This window comes from Chionomys nivalis, chromosome 4 (genome assembly GCF_950005125.1).
Source record: "Chionomys nivalis chromosome 4, mChiNiv1.1, whole genome shotgun sequence".
Lineage (NCBI taxonomy): Eukaryota > Metazoa > Chordata > Mammalia > Rodentia > Cricetidae > Chionomys > Chionomys nivalis.
This window is the reverse complement of record NC_080089.1, coordinates 74,686,867-74,712,088: the sequence shown is the minus strand read 5'-3', so window position 1 is coordinate 74,712,088 and position 25,222 is coordinate 74,686,867. Positions and strand designations below refer to the sequence as shown.

Here is a 25,222-nt window from a genome sequence, read left to right as displayed (position 1 = left end):
CGAGACCAGCCTGGTCTACAGAGCTAGTTCCAGGACAGGCTCCAAAGCCACAGAGAAACCCTGTCTCGAAACCCCCCCCCCAAAAAAAAAAAGAATGACACCCTGGTTTCTAAACAACTTCTTGAAATCCTAGAGGAGTAGCAGGTAAGAGCTATTCTGACATTTTAAGGGTCTGAAGGAAGGTTTTAAGATTCTAGTCAAGGGAGGATTTTGGTTAGATAATTCAGATCTGGTCCTCAGGAATAAAATTTAGGATACTGATACAGATTTTTATAGTTAACAGAATATAGATAACAATTAAATTTTCAAATTTAATAAAGGAAAAAATAAAATATTAAAATTTCAAAGTAAGTAAGCGCCCTTGGTAAGGGATGAGAAAATCATTTCTAAGATAAGACTTTGAAGGACAGCAGTATTTAAGGCAGAGGAAGAGGAACTGTGAAAAGAAAGCAAAGAGTGAGGGGAGAAACACAAGAGCCGGGCTGAGTGGCCAAAGGCCGCCCTCACGCTGAAGGCCTGAGGTCCTGCAGAGCTTGGGATCTTTGCCAGGCCTCAGGAACAGAGCACAAAGAGAAAGGAGCATTCCAAGCAATGGTGCCACATCTGCCAGCTTCCCGACAAGAAACAGAGGGTGGTCTCAGACGAAATTACTTGAGACTGATTCAATAAAAAGGCCCTTTGCAAGGATGTAGGAAGCTTTGGAGAAACAACAAGGGAGAAATCTGGCAAGCGTCATAACAGAGACCCTTTACCACCCCAATGGCCTGTGGGGTGGCATGGGCTTCTGAAACACCCTCTCCACACCCGCCCTCCTCCCATGCCTCTGTGTCCTCTGCTTTGCCTCTGGTTGCCTCCTGTTGGCCAAACAAAAGCCAGAAAGGACAGGAACCCAGGTGCAGCCTAAGGAGACAGTTCTCCTAGGGCACAGAGCAGAGTGGAGAGCAGAAATGGAAGGATGAACGGACTATTCTAGAACAGTTATCCTGGAGATGAGAGTGTTTGGGGAGAGTAAGTATTAGTGTCTGTATTGTTGCTGTGACAAAGAGCAAATTCAGTTGCTTAGAAATTAATGTGTTGCCGCTACAGAAGTTAGAGACCCAAATGATCTCATTGGTGTCAACTGGACGTTGCTGCTCTCTAAAGGCTGCAGGGGGAAAGTCCTAACCTTTTCCAGCTTTCAGAGGCCCAAGATTCCTCTTCTCATGGCCTTTCCTGCATCTTCAAAGTCAGAAATCACGATGTTCTGACCTTCTGTCCCTGCCATGGCCACTTGCCTTCGTCTTCCGTCGCCTTAGTACTTTGAAGTAATCTGTGCCTGCTCAGAAAGTTCAGAATGCTTTCCCTATGCTAGGTCCTTAATTCAGGGGTCAGGGACGTAGCTCGGTTGGTAAGATCCAGGTCCCTTAGCGTAGCCCGTAAAGAAGCCCCTTCACAGATGTCCCATTCTTGCCACTCCACACACAAATCCTCCTCCTAACCACCCCAACCCTGCATGAACTATCCTCTCCCATATCTCTGCTTATGCTTTCTCTATCCTAGATGGCCCTTGCGCATCCATGTCCTCCTCAGGACCTCTTCCTTCAAGGGTCAATAACATCTCTTTTTAAGGTGACTCTCAAACCTCCCCTTCCCCTACCTAGTATTTTTTTGACCTACTTCAGACATTATCGTAACACTTACCACATTCTGGCTGTTTGTGTGGCTGTCTAGCTGAGCTGTGATCTTCCTGGGGTACTTCTCTAGCCCTGCCCTCAGCAATAGCAGGTACATAGCTACACCCACTGTCTTGGAGGGGCTGACTGGGATGGAATGCAGCATTGTCTCACTAGGGAAGAGCTGAAGAATTTTCTGCAAGGGACTGAGTAAAATTTGCTTTTGATGTGAAAGTTTAAGGATGAGGCATTTCAGAGGGCTGGGGGGGCTAAGAGAGAATGTTTGGGGGATATAAAGAAAGAAAAATTAGGGAGAATGACTACAGAAACTATAACAACCAAGATAAAAAGAGAGCATGAAGCTGGGAGGAAATTGGGGTACCGGGCACTAGAAAGTGCTGGAGGGCTGTAGTAGTGGACAGATGCGATCAAAAGACATCATTTCAAGGGGGGAACTTTCAAATAATAAAAAATACTATTAAAGTACTCTCAAAGATATCATTTTATAAAAAAATAAGTTAATGAAGAAGGAAAAAGAGGAGAGAGAGAGAGAGAACTACTCTCAACTGTGGCCAGGGCTTGAGAACGTCTCTTGGTTTCATTGCACGGGACAATGTGTCCTCACACCGGTCCTCTGAACTCTTCCCTGAATGGATCCCATTCTGTGTCCTTCACAGCACTCTCTACCCTGAAAGGGCACAAGTGTGCTGCTTACAACCACCATACAATTAGTCATTGTTCTTCCCTGGTTTTCGATGGAAAGCCGGGAGAGGCCTTGTAGTAGGATGGAAAAGCACTCACTACCCTGGGAGCCAGAAGCCAGCACAAATCCCATTGCTGTCGCCTCCAGCTCAGTCACAGTCTGTAAAATCCATCGAATAGTGGTGTCTTTTTTTTTAAAAAGATGTATTTATTTATTATGTAAAGTGTTCTGCCTGCATGTATGCCTGTTGGCCAGAAGAGGGCACCAGATCTCATTACAGATGGTTGTGAGCCACCATATGGTTACTGGGAATTGAACTCAGGACCTCTGAAAGAGCAGTCAGAGCTGTTAACCTCTGAGCCACCTCCCAGCCCCCGAATGGTGGTATCTTGCAGGCTTCCTTACAGGGCTACCCTAAAGGGGAAAACATAGTTGAAATAATGCTGTATGTGAAAATACCGCGGGCTGTGCCCTGCTCTGCAATTGAAGGCAATGCTGCCTTCCAGATGAATTGTCTTTGCAGTAGAATCCATGGCCAGTGTAGCACAATCCATTACCAATCTTGCAGTTTACAGCAAGGAGATGACAGTGTTGCTCTTTTAACAGTGGTAGTGTGAAGTCCCGGGAAGCTGGCCCACTTCCAAGTGCATGAGAAAGGTGTACCTGCGAAACCATGGCGCTCCCCTTTCAGAAGGAGCTGGAGAAATACAAGAACATCGATGAGGATGAGCTTCTTGGCAAGCTCTCAGAGGAGGAGCTGAAACAGTTGGAAAATGTTCTGGACGACCTAGATCCCGAGGTTGGTGGCATGGAACTGGAGTGGTTGCTTAGTGAGAGCGTGGGAGAAAGGGGGCAGGCTCTCCTTCAGCCATCTCCAAAGTGTCTGCAGCCCCTCTGTAGAATTCTGGGCTCTTCTTTCTCCATTGCTGCTTATGCTCTTTTACAGGTTCAGGGCCAGGGTCACTACAGTGAGAAATGACAGGTGTGTTTCTCAAAAACTAGTTCATAGAGGATGAAAAGTGTTTCCCATTGGGAAAGAGCAGTCTGATTTAGTGTAGGACTAAACTGAGTATTTTCCAAGTGTCAGATCCTTTGCTGGGCCCAAGAGTCCTTGGGGAAAATGGTATTAACTCCTTTTCATAATTGGAAGGCACACGTACAAGGGTGAGTCACACAGATCCCACACTGGTAAATGTCCCAGGTGTTGTTGAAAACACCTCTGTAGTGTAGTTTCCTTTGGTTTTATTTTTTTAATCATTGTTTCAGTTTTGTGAGATAGGGTCTCATGTATTCCAGGCTGTCCTGGAATATCATATATTATAATACCTGAGGATGACCTTACACTTCTGATCTTCCTGTCTCCACCTCCCATGTGCTGGGTTACAGACATTTCAGCCTGTTAGGGCTTTAACCCAGACATTTATGAAAGTGAAGCAAATTCCCCACCAACTAAACTATAGCCCCAGACTCTTTGTTTGTTGACACTGGATCTTGTAGCCTAGGTGGGCTGCAAACTCACTGCTTAGCTGAGGATGACCTGAATCCCCCGCTGTCTTTATCTCCCAACCTCGCAAGTGTTAGAATTACAGGCATGAGCCACCACACTAGTCAAACTTGGTTTTTTGTTTGTTTGTTTGTTTTATTTATTTTGGTTTTTTGAAACAGGGTTTCTCTGTAGCTTTGGGGCCCGTCCTGGGACTAGCTCTTGTAGACCGGGTTAGCCTCGAACTCACAGAGATCCGCCTGCCTCTGCCTCCCTAGTGCTGGGATTAAAGGCGAGCACCACCACCACCCAGCCCAGACTTTTGTTTTTAAAGGCAGGTCTCACTATGTGGCCTTGTCTGGCCTGAAACTCACTGTGTAGCCCAGGTTAGTCTCAAACTCATAGAGATTTAGCCTCCTCTGCCTCTAAAGTGATGGGATTAAATATTTGTAATACTACAGCCAGCCCAGAATTAATCTTTATTTCATTTATTTATTTATTTATTCGTTCGTTCGTTCGTTCGTTCGTGTGTGTGTGTGTGTGTGTGTGTGTGTGTGTGTGTGTGTGTGTAAGATGGAGTCTCACTGTGTAGCTAAGGCTGGCCTGGAACATGGTATGTAGCCTAAACTGCCCTTCTATGTGTTGACTGTAAGCCTGCAATACCATGCCTGACTTTATATCATATTTTTCTCTTCTTGTTTTTTTGAGACAGGGTCTCCAATAGCAGGGACAGGCCTCATAATCATTATGTATGCAAGAATAATCTTGAATTTCTGATTATTCTGCCTCCACCTCCAAAGTATTGGGATTGCATGTGCTACCACAACTGGTATTATTTTGTTCAAATACACAAATAACTTGAAATTCTTTCACAGTGTGTAGATGATTATCCTCATAACACCAAGTGAATTTGGGGAGGTTTTCAAAATTTTTATCAGTTCTTAAAAAGCTCAATATCTCATTATAGTGTTTCTTTAGCAAGTATTTTCCTCAGCCCTGATGACATTATCTTAAACTTAAAATTGGAGGCATCCAAAATAGTGACTTAACTCTAAAGATGTAAGTAAATAAAGCTATTTATCTGACATCCTGCTATACCAGGTACTTTGAACATTTAATTTTTTTATTTAAGTATATTTTTATACATATAAGGAAAGAACTTGAGGCGTAATCAGAGCAGGTGGTCATAATGCCACATGTCTGTCATTCCAGCACTTGGGAGGCTGAGGAAGAATGTGCGTTTGGGTCAAGCCTGAGCAACATAGTGAGTTCTAAGTCAGCATGGGCTACAAAGTGAGATCTTGACTTAAAAATCAAAAGTAAAGCCAGGTATAGTGACATACTCCTTTAATCCCAATACTTGGGAGGTAGAGGCACATGTATTTCTGAGCATTCAAAGCTAGCCTGGTCTACATAGTGAGTTCCAGGACAGCCAGTGCTATGTGGTGAGACTTTATCGGGCAAAAAAAGAAAAAAGAGAAACAGAAAACCTAGAACAAAAGCTGAGCATGTTGATACATGTTCTTCATCCCAGCACTCAGGAAGCAGAGGCAGGAGGATCAGGAGTCAAGGCCAGCCTCAGTTCCATAGTGAGTTTGAGGCCAACCAAGGCTACATGAGACTGTGTCTCAAAAAGACAAGTAAATGAATCTTACTCGGGCAAATATCGACATACACCATAGTATTTCCTTACCTCTCAGCTACGTCTGGAGGAAACAGTTTAGAAGTGAGTGTAGTCATCAGCAGCCCTTGTGTGCATACCTGACCAAACCTAATCGTGATGGACACAGAGAGAACTTTTCCCTCCACATTCTAGAAGGCAGCTGCAGAAGGTCCAGAGGCTGCTGCTCCTGTCACTATGTCCCTTGAGCTGGTTGGGTTTCCTCCATTAGCAAAGGAGGTTGAATAACATGTCCCTAGAAACATCCTAGAGACCCCATTCCTCAGCCAGTATAAGTGCCCACCACCACCACTTTTCCACTTACAAAAAGTCCAAAAGAGTAAAGAAATAACAAACTCGGTCCAGCACGTGTCTTCCCTTCCTCTCGTATCTGTCTTGTCAGAGTGCGATGCTACCGGCCGGATTCCGACAGAAAGACCAGACCCAGAAAGCAGCCACTGGCCCATTTGACCGAGAGCACCTCCTCATGTACTTGGAGAAGGAGGCATTGGAACAGAAGGACAGGGAGGACTTTGTGCCCTTCACAGGAGAAAAGAAAGGTAAGGGCCGCAGACTGCACCTCTTGGGACAAGGTGCCCTTGACATATTATAGGGCATCAACCGAAGGAGCTGACCTGGGAAGAGGAAATAAGCCTACGGACTACACATGAGATTGCAGAACACTGTGACTGTTAGATGCAGCACCCAGAGTGAACCCTAAGGTAGATTACAGCTCATGGGTAATGACGGTGGAGCTTTATGGGTTCATTGGTTGTCACACATGCCCCCACTATAGTGTGGGATGTTAGTGGGGAGGTCAGTGGGGGGGGGGGGAGTGATATATGAGAATTTTCTGATTAATTTGGATATGAACCTAAAGCTCTTCTCAAAATTAAAGTTTATTAGTTTAAAAGAAAAAAAAAGCATGGCCGGATATGTGATGAATTAAATGACTACATGGGATGATATAATGGTTCTGAAATTAATTTTGTCAAAAAAAATTTTTCAAAGTCTCAAGACAAAGCTTTGAAAATGAGATGCATAGGCAATGGTGTGTTTCGCTCAGCTTTTTGGGTCTCAGCTGCAGGCATCTCGGCAAGGCCTTTCTGCTTTGTCTAGAGTGCTTGTAGCCCGACTCCCTAACCTCATGCTATGATGAAAAGCCCGTCTGTCATTCATTCAGCTTGCATTTGCTATCCCCAGTACAGAACTCTATAGCAGACCTTGTTCTGCCCTCAAATGCTTGTCATCTAGCATGTGACTGGGAAAGCTGTAAGGAGCAAGCCCGTGCTAGAGCCTCTCCCTCTCTTTCCTCTTCGCTCCTCTTCTCTTTCCCTCCCCTTCCCTCCATTCCCTTACTTTCCCTTCCCTGTTCACCCTTGTCCCTTCCCTCCCCACCTCTCCTGCCTAAACAGATTGTTAATTTATTCTGTTCCTGACTTCATCTCTCTCCAATGCTGGAACTTCAGGCATGCTTCCTACATAATGTCCCAACTTCCTGCTGCAACCCCAGCATGGGTCTAGCCTCCACTGCCTCTTGGCTACAGTTCTTTCCTTGCTAAGTCTCAGCCTGTGTCATTGCTCATGTTCCCAGATTTGTCCAACTCAAGGTAATTTTCTCATCAGCTCTTTTCTCTGACCCATATCCCCATTAATTTTTTAAAAACCATGAAGCTCTCAGCTTAAATGCTAGGGTCTCAGATTCCCCTGGCCCCTCTCTGTATTCACCCCTCTTGCTGACCATGGCCCCTGGGCATTGCTGTCGCAGCTCTGTGATCATGTTAATTAGTTTGCTGTGTACTTTGGCGGTTGTGTGGTCTCGGTATCAGTTTGAGAACCCGCAGTAGAGCCGGGTGACCTGGTGGAGGTACTCCTTCCTCTGAGCTCCAGTAAAGGGAGGTGGTCTTTAAGCCTGTACTCAGTGGCAAGGAAAACAGAGCACTGAGCATGCACCATCCCTGTCGCCCCTCTGTGCTGTACACGTCTGATGATACTGAGAAGGAAATTAAGAACGTAGAGCTGATCAGTGATGAATCAGGTAAACAGCCGTGGGTTGCTGTGGAGTATGAGATGTTTCTATGGTAACACATGTTGCTGTTGGACTTACCAGATGGTGACAAGCTTAAACTAAATTAAAAAAAAAAATCTTCAATAAAATCCCAGCATGTGTTAGATAATGACAGAATACTATGGGGAATGCTTTTGTCATTTCTTCTCTGAGGAGAGGAGTGGCTTTGGCTAATTACCCCCGGATCCAGGTTCATATGGAGGAGGCTTGTGACGAAGGAAGACTAGAGCTTTCTGAGTTTAAAAGGTACAACAAGGCCGCACCCTGTTGCTTGGGAGATGGCTGGTGGAGCAGTGACTCTGTCCTGCTCTGACAAAAGCACGTAAGGAATGATGGGTCTGTTTAGGCTCACTGCTCCAGAGTGCAGCCCACTGTGGCAGGGAGGGCGGGACAGCAGAAGCCCAAGACGGAGGCTCGCTTTACATCCACGGGTCGGAGTCCGAGAGATTGGACCCATCACCAATTCTCCTTTTCCAGGATCCCAGCCTATGGACTGGAGTCACCCACATTTAGGGTGGGTCTTCCCAATTAGCCCAGTCTAGAAACTCCCTCGTAAACATGCCTAGAGCCTTGCCTTCCCTAGACCCTGTCAAGTTGACGATACTATCGCCATTAGAAAGAAGCTTGATTGCTGAAACGAGTGTAGGCCCGGGGAGCGCTGTGAGGTAAGAAGCAGGACCAGGGACCTCAAATGATAAAACAGCTCAGCGATACGTGTCTTTCACGCCAACGGTGCATCTTCTGTTCAGTCTGGCGCCTTACCCATAAGGCAGCGTAGCACGGTCATCTTTGTTTTCATTCTGATTTAAAGGGAGAGTGTTTATCCCCAAAGAAAAGCCTGTAGAAGCTCCAAAAGAAGAAAAAGTGACTCTGGACCCAGAGCTGGAAGAAGCCTTGGCCAGCGCCTCTGACACTGAACTCTACGATCTTGCAGGTTAGTTCTTGGGCCGGCTGGTGATCTTCAGGCTTGCACTCACTCCCCTGGTGCAAACCTCAGAGCTGGTAGCTGGTGGGCGCTGCCCGGGTGGCAGCACCTGGTTTTATCGAGACTGGATCCTGTGTCTGAGCAAGCCATGTTTTAACCCATTCTGTTGTTCAGATGGTGCCCATCCTACAAAACTCCTGTGATAAATAGAAAGAGAACAGATATGGAATAATATTGAGAGCTTAAAAGAAATAAAATTGCAAGCTAGGTGTGGCGACCCATGCCTGAAATGGTAGCACTAGCGCTCTAAAGGCTGAGACAGGAGGATTATTGTGAGTTTGAGCCCAGCCTGGCTGACATAGAAATTAAAAATGAATGAAATAATATCCCCATATGCTTTCCCAGAAACTTCCACATTAAAATGAACTTGTGGGATTCACACATTTTATGGTCACTTTTCTTTTTGTTCAGTGTTTTTGTTTTTATGAAATAGTGTTGCTCTGTGTAGTCCTGACTGTCCTGGAACTTGCTCTATAGACCAAATTGGCCTCAAACTCAGGGATCTGCCTGCCTCTGCCTCCTGAGTGCCAGGATTAAAGGTGTGCACCACCACCTTTTGTAGCCTTTTGGTCACATTTCTGTGGTGTTCTTGGTCTCCCTCACAATTGCCATTATAAGCTGATTTGTGCCAGGAGGTCATCTAGCCTTCTAGTTTCCTTAACAAACCGAAACAAGACGATGATAACAGGGTTGTTATTTTAACTGATTTTACATGTGGATTGCCTCAGTTTACTTTCCTGTTGCTGTGGAAACATCATGACCAAGGCAACTTCTAAAGGAAAGTGTTTCCTTGAGCTTTTGGTTTCAGAAGGTGAGAGTCTGTAGTGGGGAAGCAAAGACATGTTCAGCAGGAGCAACTGAATACTCACATCTGGACCCAAAAACAGGAAGCAGAGAGTCTGCACACTGGGAATGCGTCTTTTGAAACCTCAAAGCCTACCCCAGTACACACGTTTTCTGACAAGGCCACACCTCCTAATCCTTCCTGAACAGTTCCACCAACTCAGGACCAAGTATTCAAACATAGGAGTCAGTGGTGACCGTTAGCATTCAGACTACCATGTAGACATAATAAGCTCAAATAATACAAAAAGAAATGAAAAGCAAGTCTTTCCCCAAGATTAAGTCCTTTCTCAAAACAGAACAAAAATCCAGTGTGGTGTGGATGGGTGAGCAGCATAGTTCCTTTCTAGAGTAGCATGGGCTACGGAGTGAGATTATGACTTTAAGAGAAAATGAAAAAAAAAAATAAAATAAAAAAATAAAATAAAATAAAATAAAAAAATAAAAAATAAAAAATGAAAAAAAATTAAAAAAATGAAAAAAAAAAGAGAAAATGAGAGCTAGGTGTATATTCTTAATCCCAAGGCTCAGGAAGTAGAGGCAGGAGGATGAAGAGTCAGTATGTGTGTTGCTGTTCAGAGGATGGCTTTATGGAGCAGGTTCCCTCTTTCTCCCTTATGTGGGTTCAAACTCAGGCCATCAGCTGCATTGTAGGGTGGCAAGTGCCTTAACTTGTTGAGCCCAAAGCCCTGCCTGACTCTATGTCCCCAGCATGGGGATCACAGGTGCACGCCCCACATCTGATATGCACCTGTTTCTTACAGAAGTTCTGGGCTTTTAACCCAAGTCCTTGTGCTTTCAAGTGAAGTTGCTTATCAGCTTAGCTGCTCCCCAACCCCAGAATGCTGACTCTTATTCCCCTAGAAGATGTATGTAGAAATCTCTTTCCTGTTCTGCCTTATTCTAATACGGCTGCTGTCTCCACACATTTCCATCCATCTCTGATGATATCAGTAGGTGACATCAGGTTTACGTGTCCATACATCTGTCGGAGGTCTCTGGAGCGTGTGAGTCACCCACTGAGGAAGGCATTTTGCAGTGACTGGGCATCTTGGGCCTGTGGTAACTGTGGAGAGACCCTTCCATAGTTACTGCTTTTCCCAAGGGTTGTCTCACAGGCTTTACTGGAATTGCCCAAAGAAAGAATGCAGGGTGGGACTTGAATCTCAGGAAACACCTGAGAAAGGAGAAAGAAAAAGCCATCATTCTGAAGATGCCTGAGCCTGGAATCCACGTCATAAATCCAGGGAGATAATGCAAATAGAAACAGCTTTGTTTCTCCTGACTCAGACCCGCCCCCATCAGACACTCCCTAAGAACTCAGTGGCAAGCCTTCTCTGGGGATGGAAAACATGCAGCCTCTTCTCTCGGGTGGATCTTTCTAGAAGACTGAAAACAGCCTGTGAGTGGAAGGAAGGCCCTGTGGGAGAGATAAGCAGGGAGGAAGCATTGCTTGTGCTGCTGTGGAAGGGCGATGGCTCTTCTTTTTCTCCTTTCTCCCCCTCACGGGGTGGAGCCGGGCACATTCAGAGCAAGGATTCTCCCCTTGGTGAATCCTCTCAGGAAACATGCTCACAGAAAGCCACGAGTGTGCTTTGCTCACCTACCCATTAATCAACTTAACAATCAGTTAATTTGGGGTTAATGAGGAGGCAGACTCCGTGGGCATTCAGGGACTTCCCCATCACACAGTTAGGGTGTGGCAGTCAGGATTCAAACTCTTTGTGCTCCAGCCTCCCCCCACACGTACACACACTAATTCCATGATCGTTGTTGTTCTATTCTGTTTGCAGTGCAGAGGATTGAACCCACCCAAGGCCTTGGGCATGCGAGACAGGTGCTCTACCACTGAGCTATAGCCCCAGCCCTTGTTTTTTCAGAACAGGGTCTCACTGTGTAGTTTAGGCTTTCCAGGCTGGCCTCGAATCTTGAACTCTCTATATAGCCCCACAATGACCTCCTGGAATCCTTTCGCGTCTCAAGTGTGATGTGTGTTATCACACTCCTGCCTCTAACCCCGCCCTTGCTGGCTTAACCACTGGCCCTTCTTTCTACCATGTTAACTGCCTCCGTTCGAAAGTGTAGTTTATAGTGGGTCCAGTCAGGATCTCAGGCTTGTGCCTGTGATTTCACTAGAAGGGAAATCAGTTTCAACCTGCCCAGCACCACCCTGCCCATAGTGTGGCTGCCTGAATGCCAGCCTCCCTCCCGGTGTCAGTTCCAGTGTAACACCCGGGACTGAGGACCTTCTTATGATCAGCTGACCTTTTGTTCCTGATAACCCTCCTCTTCTTTCCCGAAGGCAGAGAAAGGACAACTCCTTTTCTACTGAAAGAGGACCACAATCTTTCTGCTTTTGCATCTGGGGTCAGGGGAAGGGGCAGCATAAATCTGCACACGTTAGATCTTTAAAATCCTTAAACTTAGTCAGGCTTGTTGGTACAGTGTTGATCTCAACACTCAACACTCAGGAGGCAGAAGCAGGAGGACTACTGCCAGGGCAAGGCCAGCCTGGTCTATGTGATGAGTTCCAGGCTAGACTGGGTTACATAGTGAGACTTCAAACAAAACAGAATCTTTAGTTGAATCCCACCTTGTTTTAATTTACAGATAAGAAAACTAAATGGAGGTGGGTATGGTGGTACCTACCCATAATCCCAGCATTTGGGAACGGAGGCAGGAATATCACATTGGGTTTGAGGACAGCCTAGCCTACACGTGAGTTCCAGGTTATCCAAGGCAATAAGGCAAGAGCCTGGAAACAAAATAACAACAAAAACCAAAATTGGCAAAATATTGAGTCTTCTTAACTAAGGGAATGTTCTAATTTTATTTTGATACAACAAAACGCCCAGATCAAAAGCAGTTCAGTGAGGGGAGAAAGGATTTATTTGACTTACTTTTCCAGGGTACAGTTCATCACTGAGGGGAAGGTGAGCCCCTAGTCACACGACATCCACAGTCAGGAGCAGAGAGAACTAAACACATAGACTCCGCTGCTTCTGTGCAGCTGGCTTTCTTCTCTCTTACACGATTCAGGGCCCAGCCTGTGAAGTGGTACTGCTCACAGTGGGCTAGATCTTTCTACATCACTCATGGTCAGGACAGCCCCCGTAGACTTGACCAGCGCCAGCGTAACCGCGATAATTCCCCATTAAGACTCTTTCCAGATGACTCTAGGTTGTGTCAGATTGACAGTTAAGACTAGCCAGAATAGGAACCTAGCAATGTTTCAGTGGTTGGAAGATGTGGCTGCAGAGTGGGTTCTCGGATCCCAGAGGATCCTGCACCTTTAAACATACAGAGGCATGTAAGATGCTGATGGTCTTGGGAGATTTTAGCAGTAAGTTTATTGAAGTTATTGAATGAAGTTTATTGAATGACACACTGTGCCAGGAAAGGGAACCTGGGAGACTTTGTGCTTTATCAAGAATTGTTCCTTAAGGTGCAAGTTAACGTGTGGCCATCCTGATGTGTATTCCAAAACTTAGTGCTTGTTTTTGTTGCCTGTGTTTTCAGCTGTCCTTGGAGTCCACAATTTACTCAACAATCCGAAGTTTGATGAAGAAACGACCAATGGCAAAGGCCACAAGGGGCCTGTAAGGAGTAAGTTGATGAGGAATCTGGGAACTTTGGAAGCTTCAGCACCTCTGTCTGGTGCCTATAGGTTGTCCAGGACAGGGGGAAGGGATCCCAGTAAGTTTGAAGAGTCGACTTGGAATGCAAATAGAGTTTCATGTTCCAAAGGATATTTTAATCAGTGAGAGAAACTTGACTGCATTCCCTTTTTTATTCCAATGTATTTTTGTCTTGGTAATGGATGCTGGCCGTTGGACTCCAAATACCTACTTTCCCCAGAAAGCATGAAGGATACTCTGGCCTTTAATCCCAGTACTCAGTAGGAAGGGACAGGCAGATCTCTGAGTTTGAGGCCAGCCTGGACTACAGATTGAGTGCCAGGATAGTCAGGGCTACACACAGAGAAGCCCTGTCTTAGGGTAAGATGGGGGAGCTCTCTGTACATTAGAATATTAATCCTTTGTATGTTATATGCACTCTAAATATTTTCTGATAAATTGGTGTGTGTCCTTGTTTGGTTTTTGTTTGTTTTGCGACAGGCCTGAAATTCACTGTGCAGGCTGGCCTCAAATTCCTGATCCTGCCTCAGTTTCCCAAATTCTAGTATTACAAGCATGTCCTGGCTATATTTGGCTCAAGTAATTTATTTATTTGTCATTTATTTTTATGAATATAGGTGTTTTGTTTACACACACATACATACATACACATGCACACGTATATCCGTTGCCCAGGGAAGTCAGAAGAGGGTTTCAGATCCCTGGAACTGGACTTGCTGAAGTCTGTGAACCACCGTGCGGGTGATGGGAACTGAACTCTAGCCCTCGGCAAGAACAGCAAGTGCTCTTAACTGCTGAGCCATCTCCAGCCCCCAACAATTGCTTTTTACGTGTTTCTCGTCCTTCTTTTCCGTTCCTTGGTCTTTCCATGCCTTTCCCAAAGCTAAAGCTGCACAGTGGAGATTGGAGGAGAGCGGTGATGAGGAAGCAGAGGGGAACTAACATTTGGGAGCTGGGGATAGAGGTGTAGTTCAGTAGTAGAACATTTGCTTTGAGCTGGTCCTGGGTTCAAGTCTCAGCATCGCACAGAATTTTGAAAAAGGATTTGGGGAATGAAGAGACTCATCGTGGTGCACATTTTTGCATCTCAGAGCCCGTGGTCTGGTGAAGATGGTGTGGGGAGGTCCATGTGGTGCATCAGTAACTGCAGCGGATGCCTTGAGGGTTGAGTTTGCTCCAGGGCCTTCTGTAATGTGTCAGCCACTGAGTCCCCTCAGGGGGCTGAAAAGCATCTTCCTTGTAGACTTGCCCAGAGAAGTACCACTGTTCCTGCTCAGTAAGAATCAGCCTTCTCTCATTGATCTTGGCGTCTTAGACTCCACGTGAAAGAATGGCGCTTTCTGGCAAAGTCATTGCTAGTTTGATAGAGGGCCTTTTCCACTATCTTTTTTTTTTTTTATTTATTTATTATGTATACAACAGTCTCTCTCCACGTATACCCACACGCCAGAGGAGGGCGCCAGATCTCATTACAGATGGTTGTGAGTCATATGGTTGCTGGAATTGAACTCAGGACCTCTGGAAGAGCAGCCAGTGCTCTTAACCACTGAGCCATCTCTCCAGCCCTCCACTATCGTTTATAAATTAAAATTTGTGTTGTAGATGTCGTCAAAGGTGAAAAAGCCAAACCAGTATTTGAGGAGCCACCGAATCCCACAAATGTGGAAGCAAGTCTGCAGCAGATGAAGGCCAACGACCCCAACCTGCAAGAGGTCAACCTCAACAACATCAAGGTACATCACTGCCATTACCTCTTGGCTTCTCCTGGCATCACAGGGCTGGGGATCATCGAGTGCTCTTACAGTGCCTTTCAGTCCTTCCGAGTCACTGACTTCAGACCCCAGTCAAAAGACATGGGACTACAAGAATGATTTCTAGAACCTGCTCAAAAGAATCATAGTTCCTGGACCGATCAGCACATCGTGTCTGCTGCTGAGCAAGAACTTCAACTTTTTATTTTCAGTGCTAGGAGTCAAACCCAAGGCTTCATATGTGTGCTACAGCCACTTAGGTATCCCCAGCCCCTTTCCATAGTTTCAAATGTCAGGCATGCAAGAATCATTTAGAAGGGTCGTTGGCACAGACACTCACATGAGACCACAGTGAAGCTGCCAGTCCAGGCTAAAGTTGTCAAAGGATTCATTTGTAAGATGGCACACCCATGTGGCTGTGGGCAAGGGACCTCACTTTCCCACCACGTGGGCCTCTCCTTAGGGCTACTTGAGTGTCCTCACACAACCACATCTGATTTTCCTCAAAGAAAGTGACCCCAGAGTGAAAGAGAGCAAGAGGCTAGACTACGCTAAAGGCTCAGTAGCTAGAATCAATTGCATCTCTGTGAGTACCTACTTTCAGCTCCCTGCATATACATCAAGTGCCTTACAACCACCATAACTCCAGATGCAGGGAATCCAACACTGCTGGTTTCTGTGGGTCCGTATACTTACATGTACACACACACACACACGACTAAAATAAACATTTTTTTTTTTAAATAGCAAGAAACATGTAACAGTGTTTTCCATGACCTGGTGTCTGAAGTCACAGACAGTCTTTTCGGTAATAAGCCTTGCTGTTGCCACTCTAGATGGCAGTGTGAACCTGGGAGGGTGGGACCTAAACATGAGCCTGACTGAAGTCTCATGCAATAGCCAACTTTATTCAGAGTGTCAGACAATTTATACTCTGAGAGTTAGGAAGAGTCACCTGAGTAAAATGTACAATCTCAAGGACAAGCCACATACGGCATAAACATTAGCTTTTTCTACAGGGGCATGTAAACAAATCACAGTAGCCAGTTGTGATGAGTCACCTGGAGTAAACTCACTCCTATGCCCTCCACCTGGGAGGGGCGCAAAAGCACATTCCGAGAACCCCCCACGTTATGGAGGAGCAGAGATTACAAGGCTCTTGTCTTGTTTGCTTAGCGTTTTCTCACAGTCTAATTAGAAACCTAGTCACACAGCTGCGTTCATGGACCATGTTTGAGAGCAGCTGCTATTGAAGGGAAGGAGAGATGGGAGCGGGGAGGAGCCTGAACAAATACAGATTGCCTAAGGCTTGTTCTATTCATTCTCTTCTGTTGATTGGTTGGCTGGTTGGCTAGTTTGAGACAAGGTTTCACTGTGATGCCAAGACTAGCCTTAAACTCTTTAAACTTACTGTGTAACCCAGGCTGATCTCAAATTCTCCATCCTCCTGTCTCTACCTCCCTAAAGATGGTATTCCAGACATGTGCCACCAACCTGGCTTGTTTTGTTCATTCTTATTGGGCTGATCCCTATCATCTAATATTACTTCTAAGGATTTAGTTTTAACTGTGTATAGATGTCTGTATGTGGGTGTGTGCACGTAGTGAAGTCACCTGTGAAGGCCAGAAGGGAGCATTGGATCCCCTGGAGCTAGGATTACAGGCAGTTGTGAGCCACCCAACATGGATTCTGGGAACTGAACTCAGGTCCTCTGCAAGAACAGCAAGTGCTCTTCTTCCCCACTGACCCATCTCTCCAGCCCCAGTAATACTGTTTTTATGGAGTGTGCCTGTGTTATATCCTTGGCTATCCATCATCTCAGTAATCTTCAGTGAGACTTGGAGAGATTAAGTTGCCACAGTCACTCAGCTTGTCCATAATGCAGCCAGGTGCGTGTCTGTTGCAGCCCCTTGCTGCCTGCTGCGTACTTCCTGTGCTCTGTGATCTGTGTGCAGGCACACATCCGTATATGCGTGCGGAACACTCATAAAGTACGGTTAATAAATCTAAAAAAGGGAAAGGAAATGGATTACAAACAAATGTGGTTGCTCACAGCGTTTATCCACAGGATCCACTTCCAACATAGCATGCCCATGTTGTAGGCAAGAGGCCTCACTTTGTAGAGATGCCACCTTGTCGGAGTAGAAGCAGGGGAATTACCATGAGTTCAAGGGAGCTTTGACCACATAGTGAAATTGAGGACAGACTGAAGCCAGCCTGGGTTCCAGGAGACCCAGTTAGGATCCGTTCTGTCTTTACTGACAGAAGTTACAGTAGGAGAAAAATACTAACCAGATGTTGGCAGCATGATGTGGTAAGCCCCAAAGTGTTACGGAATTGTAGGACAGGAAAAGTTTTGAGTTGCCTAGGAGAATTCACAAACAAAAGAGGAAGTAATTCAGCCGTGTCTTCAGAGATGAGTAGACAATTAGAGGGAAAGGCAGCAGGAATTTTCGGGCCAAGGAGAAAAGCATATCTAAGGGTATGTATGCGAGAGACCTCAGTTGTTAACCTATCCTAGATGAAAAGAAAAATTCTTTTGAGTTACATTCCTGTACTGAACACTAGGAGGCGCTATTCACCCAGAATAGCTTAGCACACCTGGGTGAACGTTGAGAGAGGATATGAAATCAGCCATCTAAATAGAGGTGATAGTTAAAGTTACAGGGGTCTTGCTGACAGTGGAGCCCAGAGCACATGCTTAGCACATGTGAGACTCTGGGTCCAATCAAAAATGGAAAAACTTTTCCACTGGATGAGTGGCCGTGAGTGGTCTGTAACTAGCCCTGTCTTGTGTGCTGTAGAACATTCCAATCCCAACCCTGAAGGAATTTGCCAAGACTCTGGAGACCAACACTCATGTGAAGAAGTTCAGCCTGGCTGCAACCCGCAGCAATGACCCCGTAGCCCTTGTAAGTAAGACTTGAAACACAATGTGAAGTCATTTGCTGGAGACTCTATTTTTAGTTTTTTTTTTTTTCTTATTGTTTAAAATTAGCCAGCTTTGTGTTTAGTTGTCCTGAGAGAGGGCCTGCTATGTGGCCTGGGTTTCAACTCATTATGTATCTTGGACTGGCGTTGAATTCCCAGGAATCCTTCTGCCTCCGCTTGCCTATGCTGAGATTTTAGGCATGAAATCGCCATCTCTGGCTCTCAGAGAGTCTTTTGAACTTATTTTATCAATTGAAAGTCTTAGATCTGGTCAACTAAGTCTAACGAACTTCCAGTTCTGAGGCCCAGGCTCAGGGCCTGTGCACTGCAAGCATATTGAATTAACTGGATTCTTGTCAGCGCCGCACATTCCAAAAAAGAAACGAGACAAGCATCTTGGCATTTGGCTAAATAAATATTTAGAGTTTTTCTGTGTTGAGAAAAACCATTCTGCGACTTTTGCTTCTACAGTAGCTTTCTGTAGCAGTCATTGGATGTTATGGCCCCCAAAGCCCACTTGAGCTTGGCACCTATGAAAAAAATGTTGGAGTGTCTCTTATCTTAATCTTTATTGCATTAATTTTCCAAGCATACTATAAACATCCAAAATACTGAACCATTTTGTTTGACATTCGGTTAATTAAAATATGGGAAGGAACATAACCAAACTCCTAGCCCTTTTATGCATTCTATGCCCTTTTATGCATTTTGTGCATTCATCCAAACAGGGAAGCTTTTGCCCAAATAAATGCTGGTGTTGCCATCCCCTCACTGCTGTTCCTCTTCTCTGCTTTCCTGATCACTCAGTTGTGCATGCATTGCCTCACCCAGTCATACTGTAGAGCTCAAATATGTGCTGTTGTTAGTTCCCACTGTAACAAAAGAGAGGGTAGATTTTCCCAGGTGTAGCAAGGAATGACAGCTAAGAGTCACCGCCAGGTCTTCCTGGCTCCACTCTGCTACATTTACACAAACAGTCCTGTTGTGACGTATCGGTGACAATTTGTTATTGATAGGGATTCTGGGGGTCAGCCTGAGAGTCTATGACATCAGTCACTCAGCTCTTAAGTCAAACTAGAAAAACGAAGTTGTCCCGGCGTGGTGATGGCTCAGCAGTTACGAGTGCTTGCGGCTTTTCCAGAGGACCTGCATTGATTCAAAGTACCCACTTCAGACAACTCACAAGCCCTTGCGACTCCAGGGTATCTGGCATCCTCGGGTACCTCATGTACATGGTGCACAGACATGCTTCCAGGCCAAACACTCATGTGCATAAAATAAAAATAAATGCTAAAAAAATATATATATATATATAGAGAGAGAGAGATGTGTAGGTGTATAGATATAATTTAGAACTATACTGAGGGCTTCCATATTCATTTATTCATATTTCATCTTTAAAATCCACAGTGTAAAACATTCATAGCACATCCGTTCAAGCTAGCAATTTTTCAAAGGGTTAGTAGCTGTACTTCTTGTGGCTACATTTGCTCAGCAGAGAAGCTATGTATTCTGGTTTTTGTTAGATTTAAAAGACTTATTTTAATTTTTAATTAAATTGCGCGCGCGCGCGCGCGCGCGCGCGAGAGAGAGAGAGAGAGAGAGAGAGAGAGAGAGAGAGAAGTCCAGAGGAGGGTATCTGAACTCTTGAGCTAGAGTCAGTGGTGGCTGTAAGCAGCCTGCTGTGGGTGCTGGGAACTGAACTTGGGTCCTCACCAAGAGAAGCATGTCCTCTGAACTGCTGAGCCATCTTTCCAGCCCCAGGAAAGTATGTTTTTGTATAATCCCGTAAAGTACAGAAAGCAAATCTTTTTTTGTGACATTCACTTCTACTCTATTTATATAACATTTAAGAAATTATGTCTATGTGTTTCCTGACATTGTTATCCCATCGCATGAAATAGATGCTCATATATTTGCTGAACTGAATTGAACTTGGGTATAATAACTCCAAGTTATGTTTGGCTGTGTGTGCTCCATTTGGTTCAGTTGGAGAAAAAGTATTTTCTCAAGTTTAAGATAAAGGATAAAACAGCATGATCTTGGCTGCCTGACAGGAGGTTCTGCAAGTTTTTGTAAAGAACTAATTGCTCTGGCATTTTATTATTCTGGAACTGAAAGTTAATGCCAAAACTTGGTGTGTCCCATAAGGAAAGACTTGCCAAACTCCCCTCTCATGCTCTGATTAAAATGCACACATTTAATTTTAAGACCAAATAGTAGGCTGGGTGTGGTGGTGCAAGCCTCTAATCCAGTCATTTGGGAAGGAGAGGCAGGCAGATCTCTGAGTTCAAGGCCACCCAGGTCTACAGAATAAGTTCTAGAACAGCCAGAGCTACGCAGGGAAACCCTGTCTAGATAAATCAAAATCAAAACACACACATACACACACAAACACACACAGAGAGAGAGAGAGAGAGAGAGAGAGAGAGAGAGAGAGAGAGAGAGAGAGAGAGAGAAAGGGAGAGAGAGAGAAAGAGAGAGAGAGAGAGAGAAAGAGAGAGAGAATTGAATAAGTGTACCTTGCATTGCATAGTATATACCACACCATTCCATTAGCTCATATCCCTGGACTTCCAGTTCAAACAACTGTCAGTCCACAGGATTTTGTTCTGTCCTGGTGATTCTCAGCTCAGGAGCTGCCGTTCTCCCAGGGCACACTGGCAGCAGTGGCAGGAGATGGTTGGGGTTGTGTTGAGGACAGTACTACTGGTGTTAGGTCTCAGAACCCGGAGAGGCTGTTAACCAGCCTGCAGCTCACAGGACACCAGCCCGGATCTTAGCCTTGCCAAGGTTGAGAAACTCCATGTGGCATTCCGTCTCCGTTCTTCCCGTCCTAGCTGCCATTAAGATAATTAAAAGAGTTCAGAACTCCCTTAGTCTACTCCCTAGAAGCAATCACTGTTAGCAATTTGTTTTTCATCCTTCTACTTGTTGCCTTTATGACTTTAATTAAGTGGCTGCCAACCAGCTCTTTACTCACTGGAGGAGCAGCAGAGCAGCCCACAGCCTTAGAGGTCCTGACTCAGTTCATCTGGGTGCGGCCAAAAAGACTTCAGTGTATATTATATTTCAGTTCGTTTAGATGTTATCTATATATGCGCGTGTCTCTGCGCATCTCGTGTAAACACACATGAGTGTGGGTACCCATGGAGGGCAGAAGAGGGCATTGGATGCCTTGGAGCTGGGCTTAGAGGTGATTGTGAGCCTCTCGATGCTGGGATCTGGACACTTGTTGTCATGATTGAGTAGCAAGTGCTCTGCACCGTCTCTCCATATACATAAATTATATGTATATCTTAAATTTTTTCTTTGTACTGAAACACTTTAAACAAGTATTAAAATGTATTCATTTAGGGGCTGGAGAGATGGCTCAGAGCTTAAGAGCACTGGCTGCTCTTCCAGAGGTCCTGCGTTCAGTTCCCAGCAACCACATGGTGGTTCACAACATGTATAATGAGATCTGGTGTGCAGGCATACATGCAGGCAAAACACTGTAAGATAGATAGATAGATAGATAGATAGATAGATAGATAGATAGATAGATAGATAGATAGATAGATAGATAGATAATAAACAAATAAATAAATGTGTTCCTTTAGTGAGTATGTAGTCTCAGCTCTTGAGAGATGGACACAGGAAGATCAGCACTTTATGTCCAACCTCAATTATACAACAAGATCAAGGCCAGCCCAGACTACCTGAGTGTCTGTCTTCACACACACAGAGAGAGAGAGAGAGACAGACAGACAGACAGACAGACAGGGGAGAGCTCGGTGTTTAAGAGAATTGGCTGCTCTTCCAGAGGTTTTGTTCCCAGCACCTACATGGTGCTCTCAGCTGTCTGTAACTCCAATTTCAGGAGATGCAACACCCTCTTCTGGTCTCCACTGACTCAAGCACACACATGGTACACAGACTTACATGTACACAAAACACCCATACATACAAAAATAAACAATTAAAAATGAGAGAAAACATAGACTCACACACACCATGTGGGTGCTGGGAATCAAATCCAGGTCCTCTAGAAGAGCAGCCAGCTCCTGTAACCACTGAGGCAGGGTTTCCCTGAGTAGTCATGGCTGTCCTGGAATTTACTCTGTAGACCAGACTGGTCTCAAACTCACAGAGTTCTTTGTCTTTGCCTTCAGAGTGTGGGATTAAAGGTGTGCGCCACCACCACCTGGAGTTATGTTAATTTTTAGTTGTAGCTCTAAATTCTATTTTTTCTTGGAGATAAAAGTATGACTTAACAAAGGTTTTCTTTAAGTGCTATGAAACTAATTATGTTTATTCAGGAGAGAGATATTCATAGAGCCATCATTAGAAACCCTAACAACTGTTTCTGGATACTCAGGCTTTTGCAGATATGCTGAAAGTCAACAAGACCTTAAAAAGTCTAAACGTAGAATCCAATTTCATCACTGGAACTGGGATCCTGGCCCTGGTGGAAGCCCTGCGGGAGAATGACACCTTGACAGAGATCAAGATTGACAACCAGGTACAGAAGAGGGAGGGGGGCAAAGCTAGCTTACATCTTAGATGGGGGGGGGGCAAGGCAGGAATGAGCAAGCCCATAGGGAATGGGCTGAAGCTCAAAGCTCTGTGTGGACTTGATGGGGTCTTTGGGCTATCCAACAAATCTTAACAGCTTCTGGCCCATGGAGGGAACATATAGAGCATATATTCTCTCTCTCTCTCTCTCTCTCTCTCTCTCTCTCTCTCTCTCTCTCTCTCTCTCTCTCTGTGTGTGTGTGTGTGTGTGTGTGTGTGTGTGTATCCATCCAGAGGATAGCCTCAGCTACCTTTTCTTCAGGTGCTGACCAACATTTTTTTTTAAATATTTATTTATTATGTATACAGAGCATTCCTTCCATGTATGCCTGCAGGCCAGAAGAGGGCATCAGACCCCATTACAGATGGTTGTGAGCCACCATGTGGTTGCTGGGAATTGAACTCAGGACCTTTGGAAGAGCAGGCAATGCTCTTAACCTCTGAGCCATCTCTCCAGCCCCGCCAACATTTTTTTTTTTTTTAAAGAGAAGCTAGTATGGCTGCCTGGGAGCCCCAGGGATCCCCTTGTCTCTGCCTCCCCAGTGGTGGGATTACACATGCACACCAACACACCAGCTTCTTTAATGTACATCCTGGGGATTGAACTTGGGTCTTCATGCTGTTATGACAAACACTTTACTGACTAAGCATTCTCCCCAGCCCCAGAGCATGATCTTAAGTAAACTTCTCAGCAGCTCAGCAGACCACAGAAAGCCAGCTACCCTTGCCCTAAACTGGCCAGGCAGCAGGGGTATGCCAGCTGTCTTGTTTATTCTCTTACCCTGTGGTCTGAGCCAAAGCCCAGTGGTGCCCCAGCCTTGACGTTGCCTCTTACAGAGACTGTGCTCAGGAAGGAAGTGGGGGAGCCCTGCCCAGACACTGAGGCTTGCTCTTGTTTAGAGGCCACTGATTTCAATGATCTTTAACTTATTTTATTATTATTTTTAATGGTGTGTGTGCCAGAGACCAGAGGTCAAAGACATCTGACTCTAGGATTACAGGAGATCGAGAGTTGCCCAATGTTGGTGCTGGGGATTGAACAGCAGGTCTCCCAATGGCTGAGCCATCTCTCCAGCCTAGAACTTTAATTGATTTTGGATATGGATTCCAGGATAGTATATTCAGTATTTGAGTTGATGGCTGTCAGACTTTCCTACTACTTAAGAAACATCCCTGCTTTAATTCCATTAGTATTGAGTGACTTGGAAGCCCAAATATTAGTTTTTGCTTAGACTCACTCAGGAATTGCCTTCTCTTTATTTTTGTTTGTTTTGTATCATGTATTTGTTTTAGAGACAGTCCCGTTGGTTAGCACAGGCTAGACTTGAACTTCATGCCTCAGTCTCCTGAGTACTGTAATATAGTCTTGCACCCAGTTTATCTTCAGAATGGATTTCTTGTTTGCTGTTGGGATTTTTGTTGCTGTTGTTTTAGTTTGGGTTTTGTTCGATTGTTTTTGCTTATGTGTATGTTCATGTGCATGTGAGTGTGTAAATACATGTGTGTACACGTGAAGGCCAGAGGTTGATGTCAGGTGTCTTCTTCTTGTCACATTCCACCGTAGATTTAGTTTGTGTGACAGGGTCTCCCACTGAACCTGGAGCTCGCTGATTGGCTGGATTGGTTGACCAGTGACCTCTAGGATTTACCTATCTCTGCACCCCCAGCTATGGAATTACAGGTTCATGCCATCATGTCTGACTTTATAACATGGGTCTGGGGATCCAAATTCAGGTCCCCATGCTTGCACGGAAGCACGTTTCCCACTAAGCCAACTCCCCAGCCTGATTTCTTGTTTTTGTTGCCTTTGTTTGATTGGTTGGTTAGTTTCCTTTTTCATTTTCAAGTATCAGCCGATTGGGCTGTCTGCATTTTGTTTCTACATGGAAACTACATGGAAGGGATGTCCCTGGTGTCTTTCTCCCTTTGAACCTTTTTGTGGAGGTGGCCATGTAGTTTTCCCCTGTAACTATTTCCTTTCCCTTCCTGTTTATCCCATGTTTATGTCTGTGCATCCACATCCAGAGGCAGCAGTTGGGAACTGCTGTGGAGATGGAGATAGCCCAGATGCTGGAGGAGAACTCAAGGATCCTCAAGTTCGGGTACCAGTTTACCAAGCAAGGGCCACGGACAAGAGTGGCAGCTGCCATCACAAAAAATAATGACCTGGGTAAGGCAGATGTGATCAGTAGGAAGAGCTCTGGTAGCATCTCAGACGCCATGTCGCTGGGCTCGGTGGTCATGGTCATCCTCTGGTCTGTGGGGTGTTTAAACTTCAACACAACATTCTTTTAGAAGAGCTGTTTCTCTAGCTTAGCTCTTACCTGGTTTCTTTGTCTCTCCTCTCCTCCCTTTCCCTCCTCTTTTCTCCTCTCTCTTCCCCTCCCCTCCCCTCCTCTCCCTTCTCCTTCCTTCCCCTAGCCTCCTCTATACTCTTCTCCTCCTTCCAAGCTGATGGTACTGTGTAACTGGAGGGTTCTTTCCTGGCCCGCCAGTTCCCAAATAACCATTCAGAGGCATACATTAATTATAAAACTTTGACCAATGGCTCAGGCTTCTTACTAGATAGCTCTTACATTTAAATTTACCCATTTCTATTAATCTGTGTATTGCCACATGGCCGTGGCATCACCAGTTTGTTGGCATCTTGCTTCTCCAGTGGCTACCCTGCCTGGTTCTATTATGCCTGGCCATTGGCCAAATCAACTTTATTAACCAATGATAATAAAACATACTCACAGAAGCCACCCCACGTCAGTACTCTCTCTGTTTCAACACAGGGCATGGCAGTCCCAGGTTCTGATGGAGGAGAGTCATTTGTCTATGTGTTACTTTCATTGGTTAATAAAAAAACTGCCTTGGCCTTTGATAGGACAGAAAATTAGGTAGGTGGAGTAGACTGAACAGAATGCTGGGAGAAAGAAGCCGAGTCAGTCAGTCGCCATGATTTT

At 45.2% G+C, this 25,222-nt stretch overlaps 1 protein-coding gene across 2 annotated transcripts in view; it reads left to right on the top strand.

The window, feature by feature from the left end:
• Positions 1-25,222, top strand: part of Tmod2 (tropomodulin 2) — a 44,991-nt gene that overhangs the window by 9,282 nt on the left and 10,487 nt on the right. For both annotated transcript variants that reach the window (XM_057766753.1, XM_057766754.1), the window contains exons 2-9: positions 2,962-3,154; positions 5,902-6,058; positions 8,378-8,500; positions 12,914-13,000; positions 14,635-14,765; positions 17,588-17,695; positions 22,075-22,218; positions 24,297-24,441. In XM_057766753.1, the coding sequence (XP_057622736.1) occupies positions 3,029-3,154; positions 5,902-6,058; positions 8,378-8,500; positions 12,914-13,000; positions 14,635-14,765; positions 17,588-17,695; positions 22,075-22,218; positions 24,297-24,441 (1,021 nt within the window). In that variant the 5' untranslated portion in view covers positions 2,962-3,028. The remainder of the gene's footprint in view (positions 1-2,961; positions 3,155-5,901; positions 6,059-8,377; positions 8,501-12,913; positions 13,001-14,634; positions 14,766-17,587; positions 17,696-22,074; positions 22,219-24,296; positions 24,442-25,222) is intronic.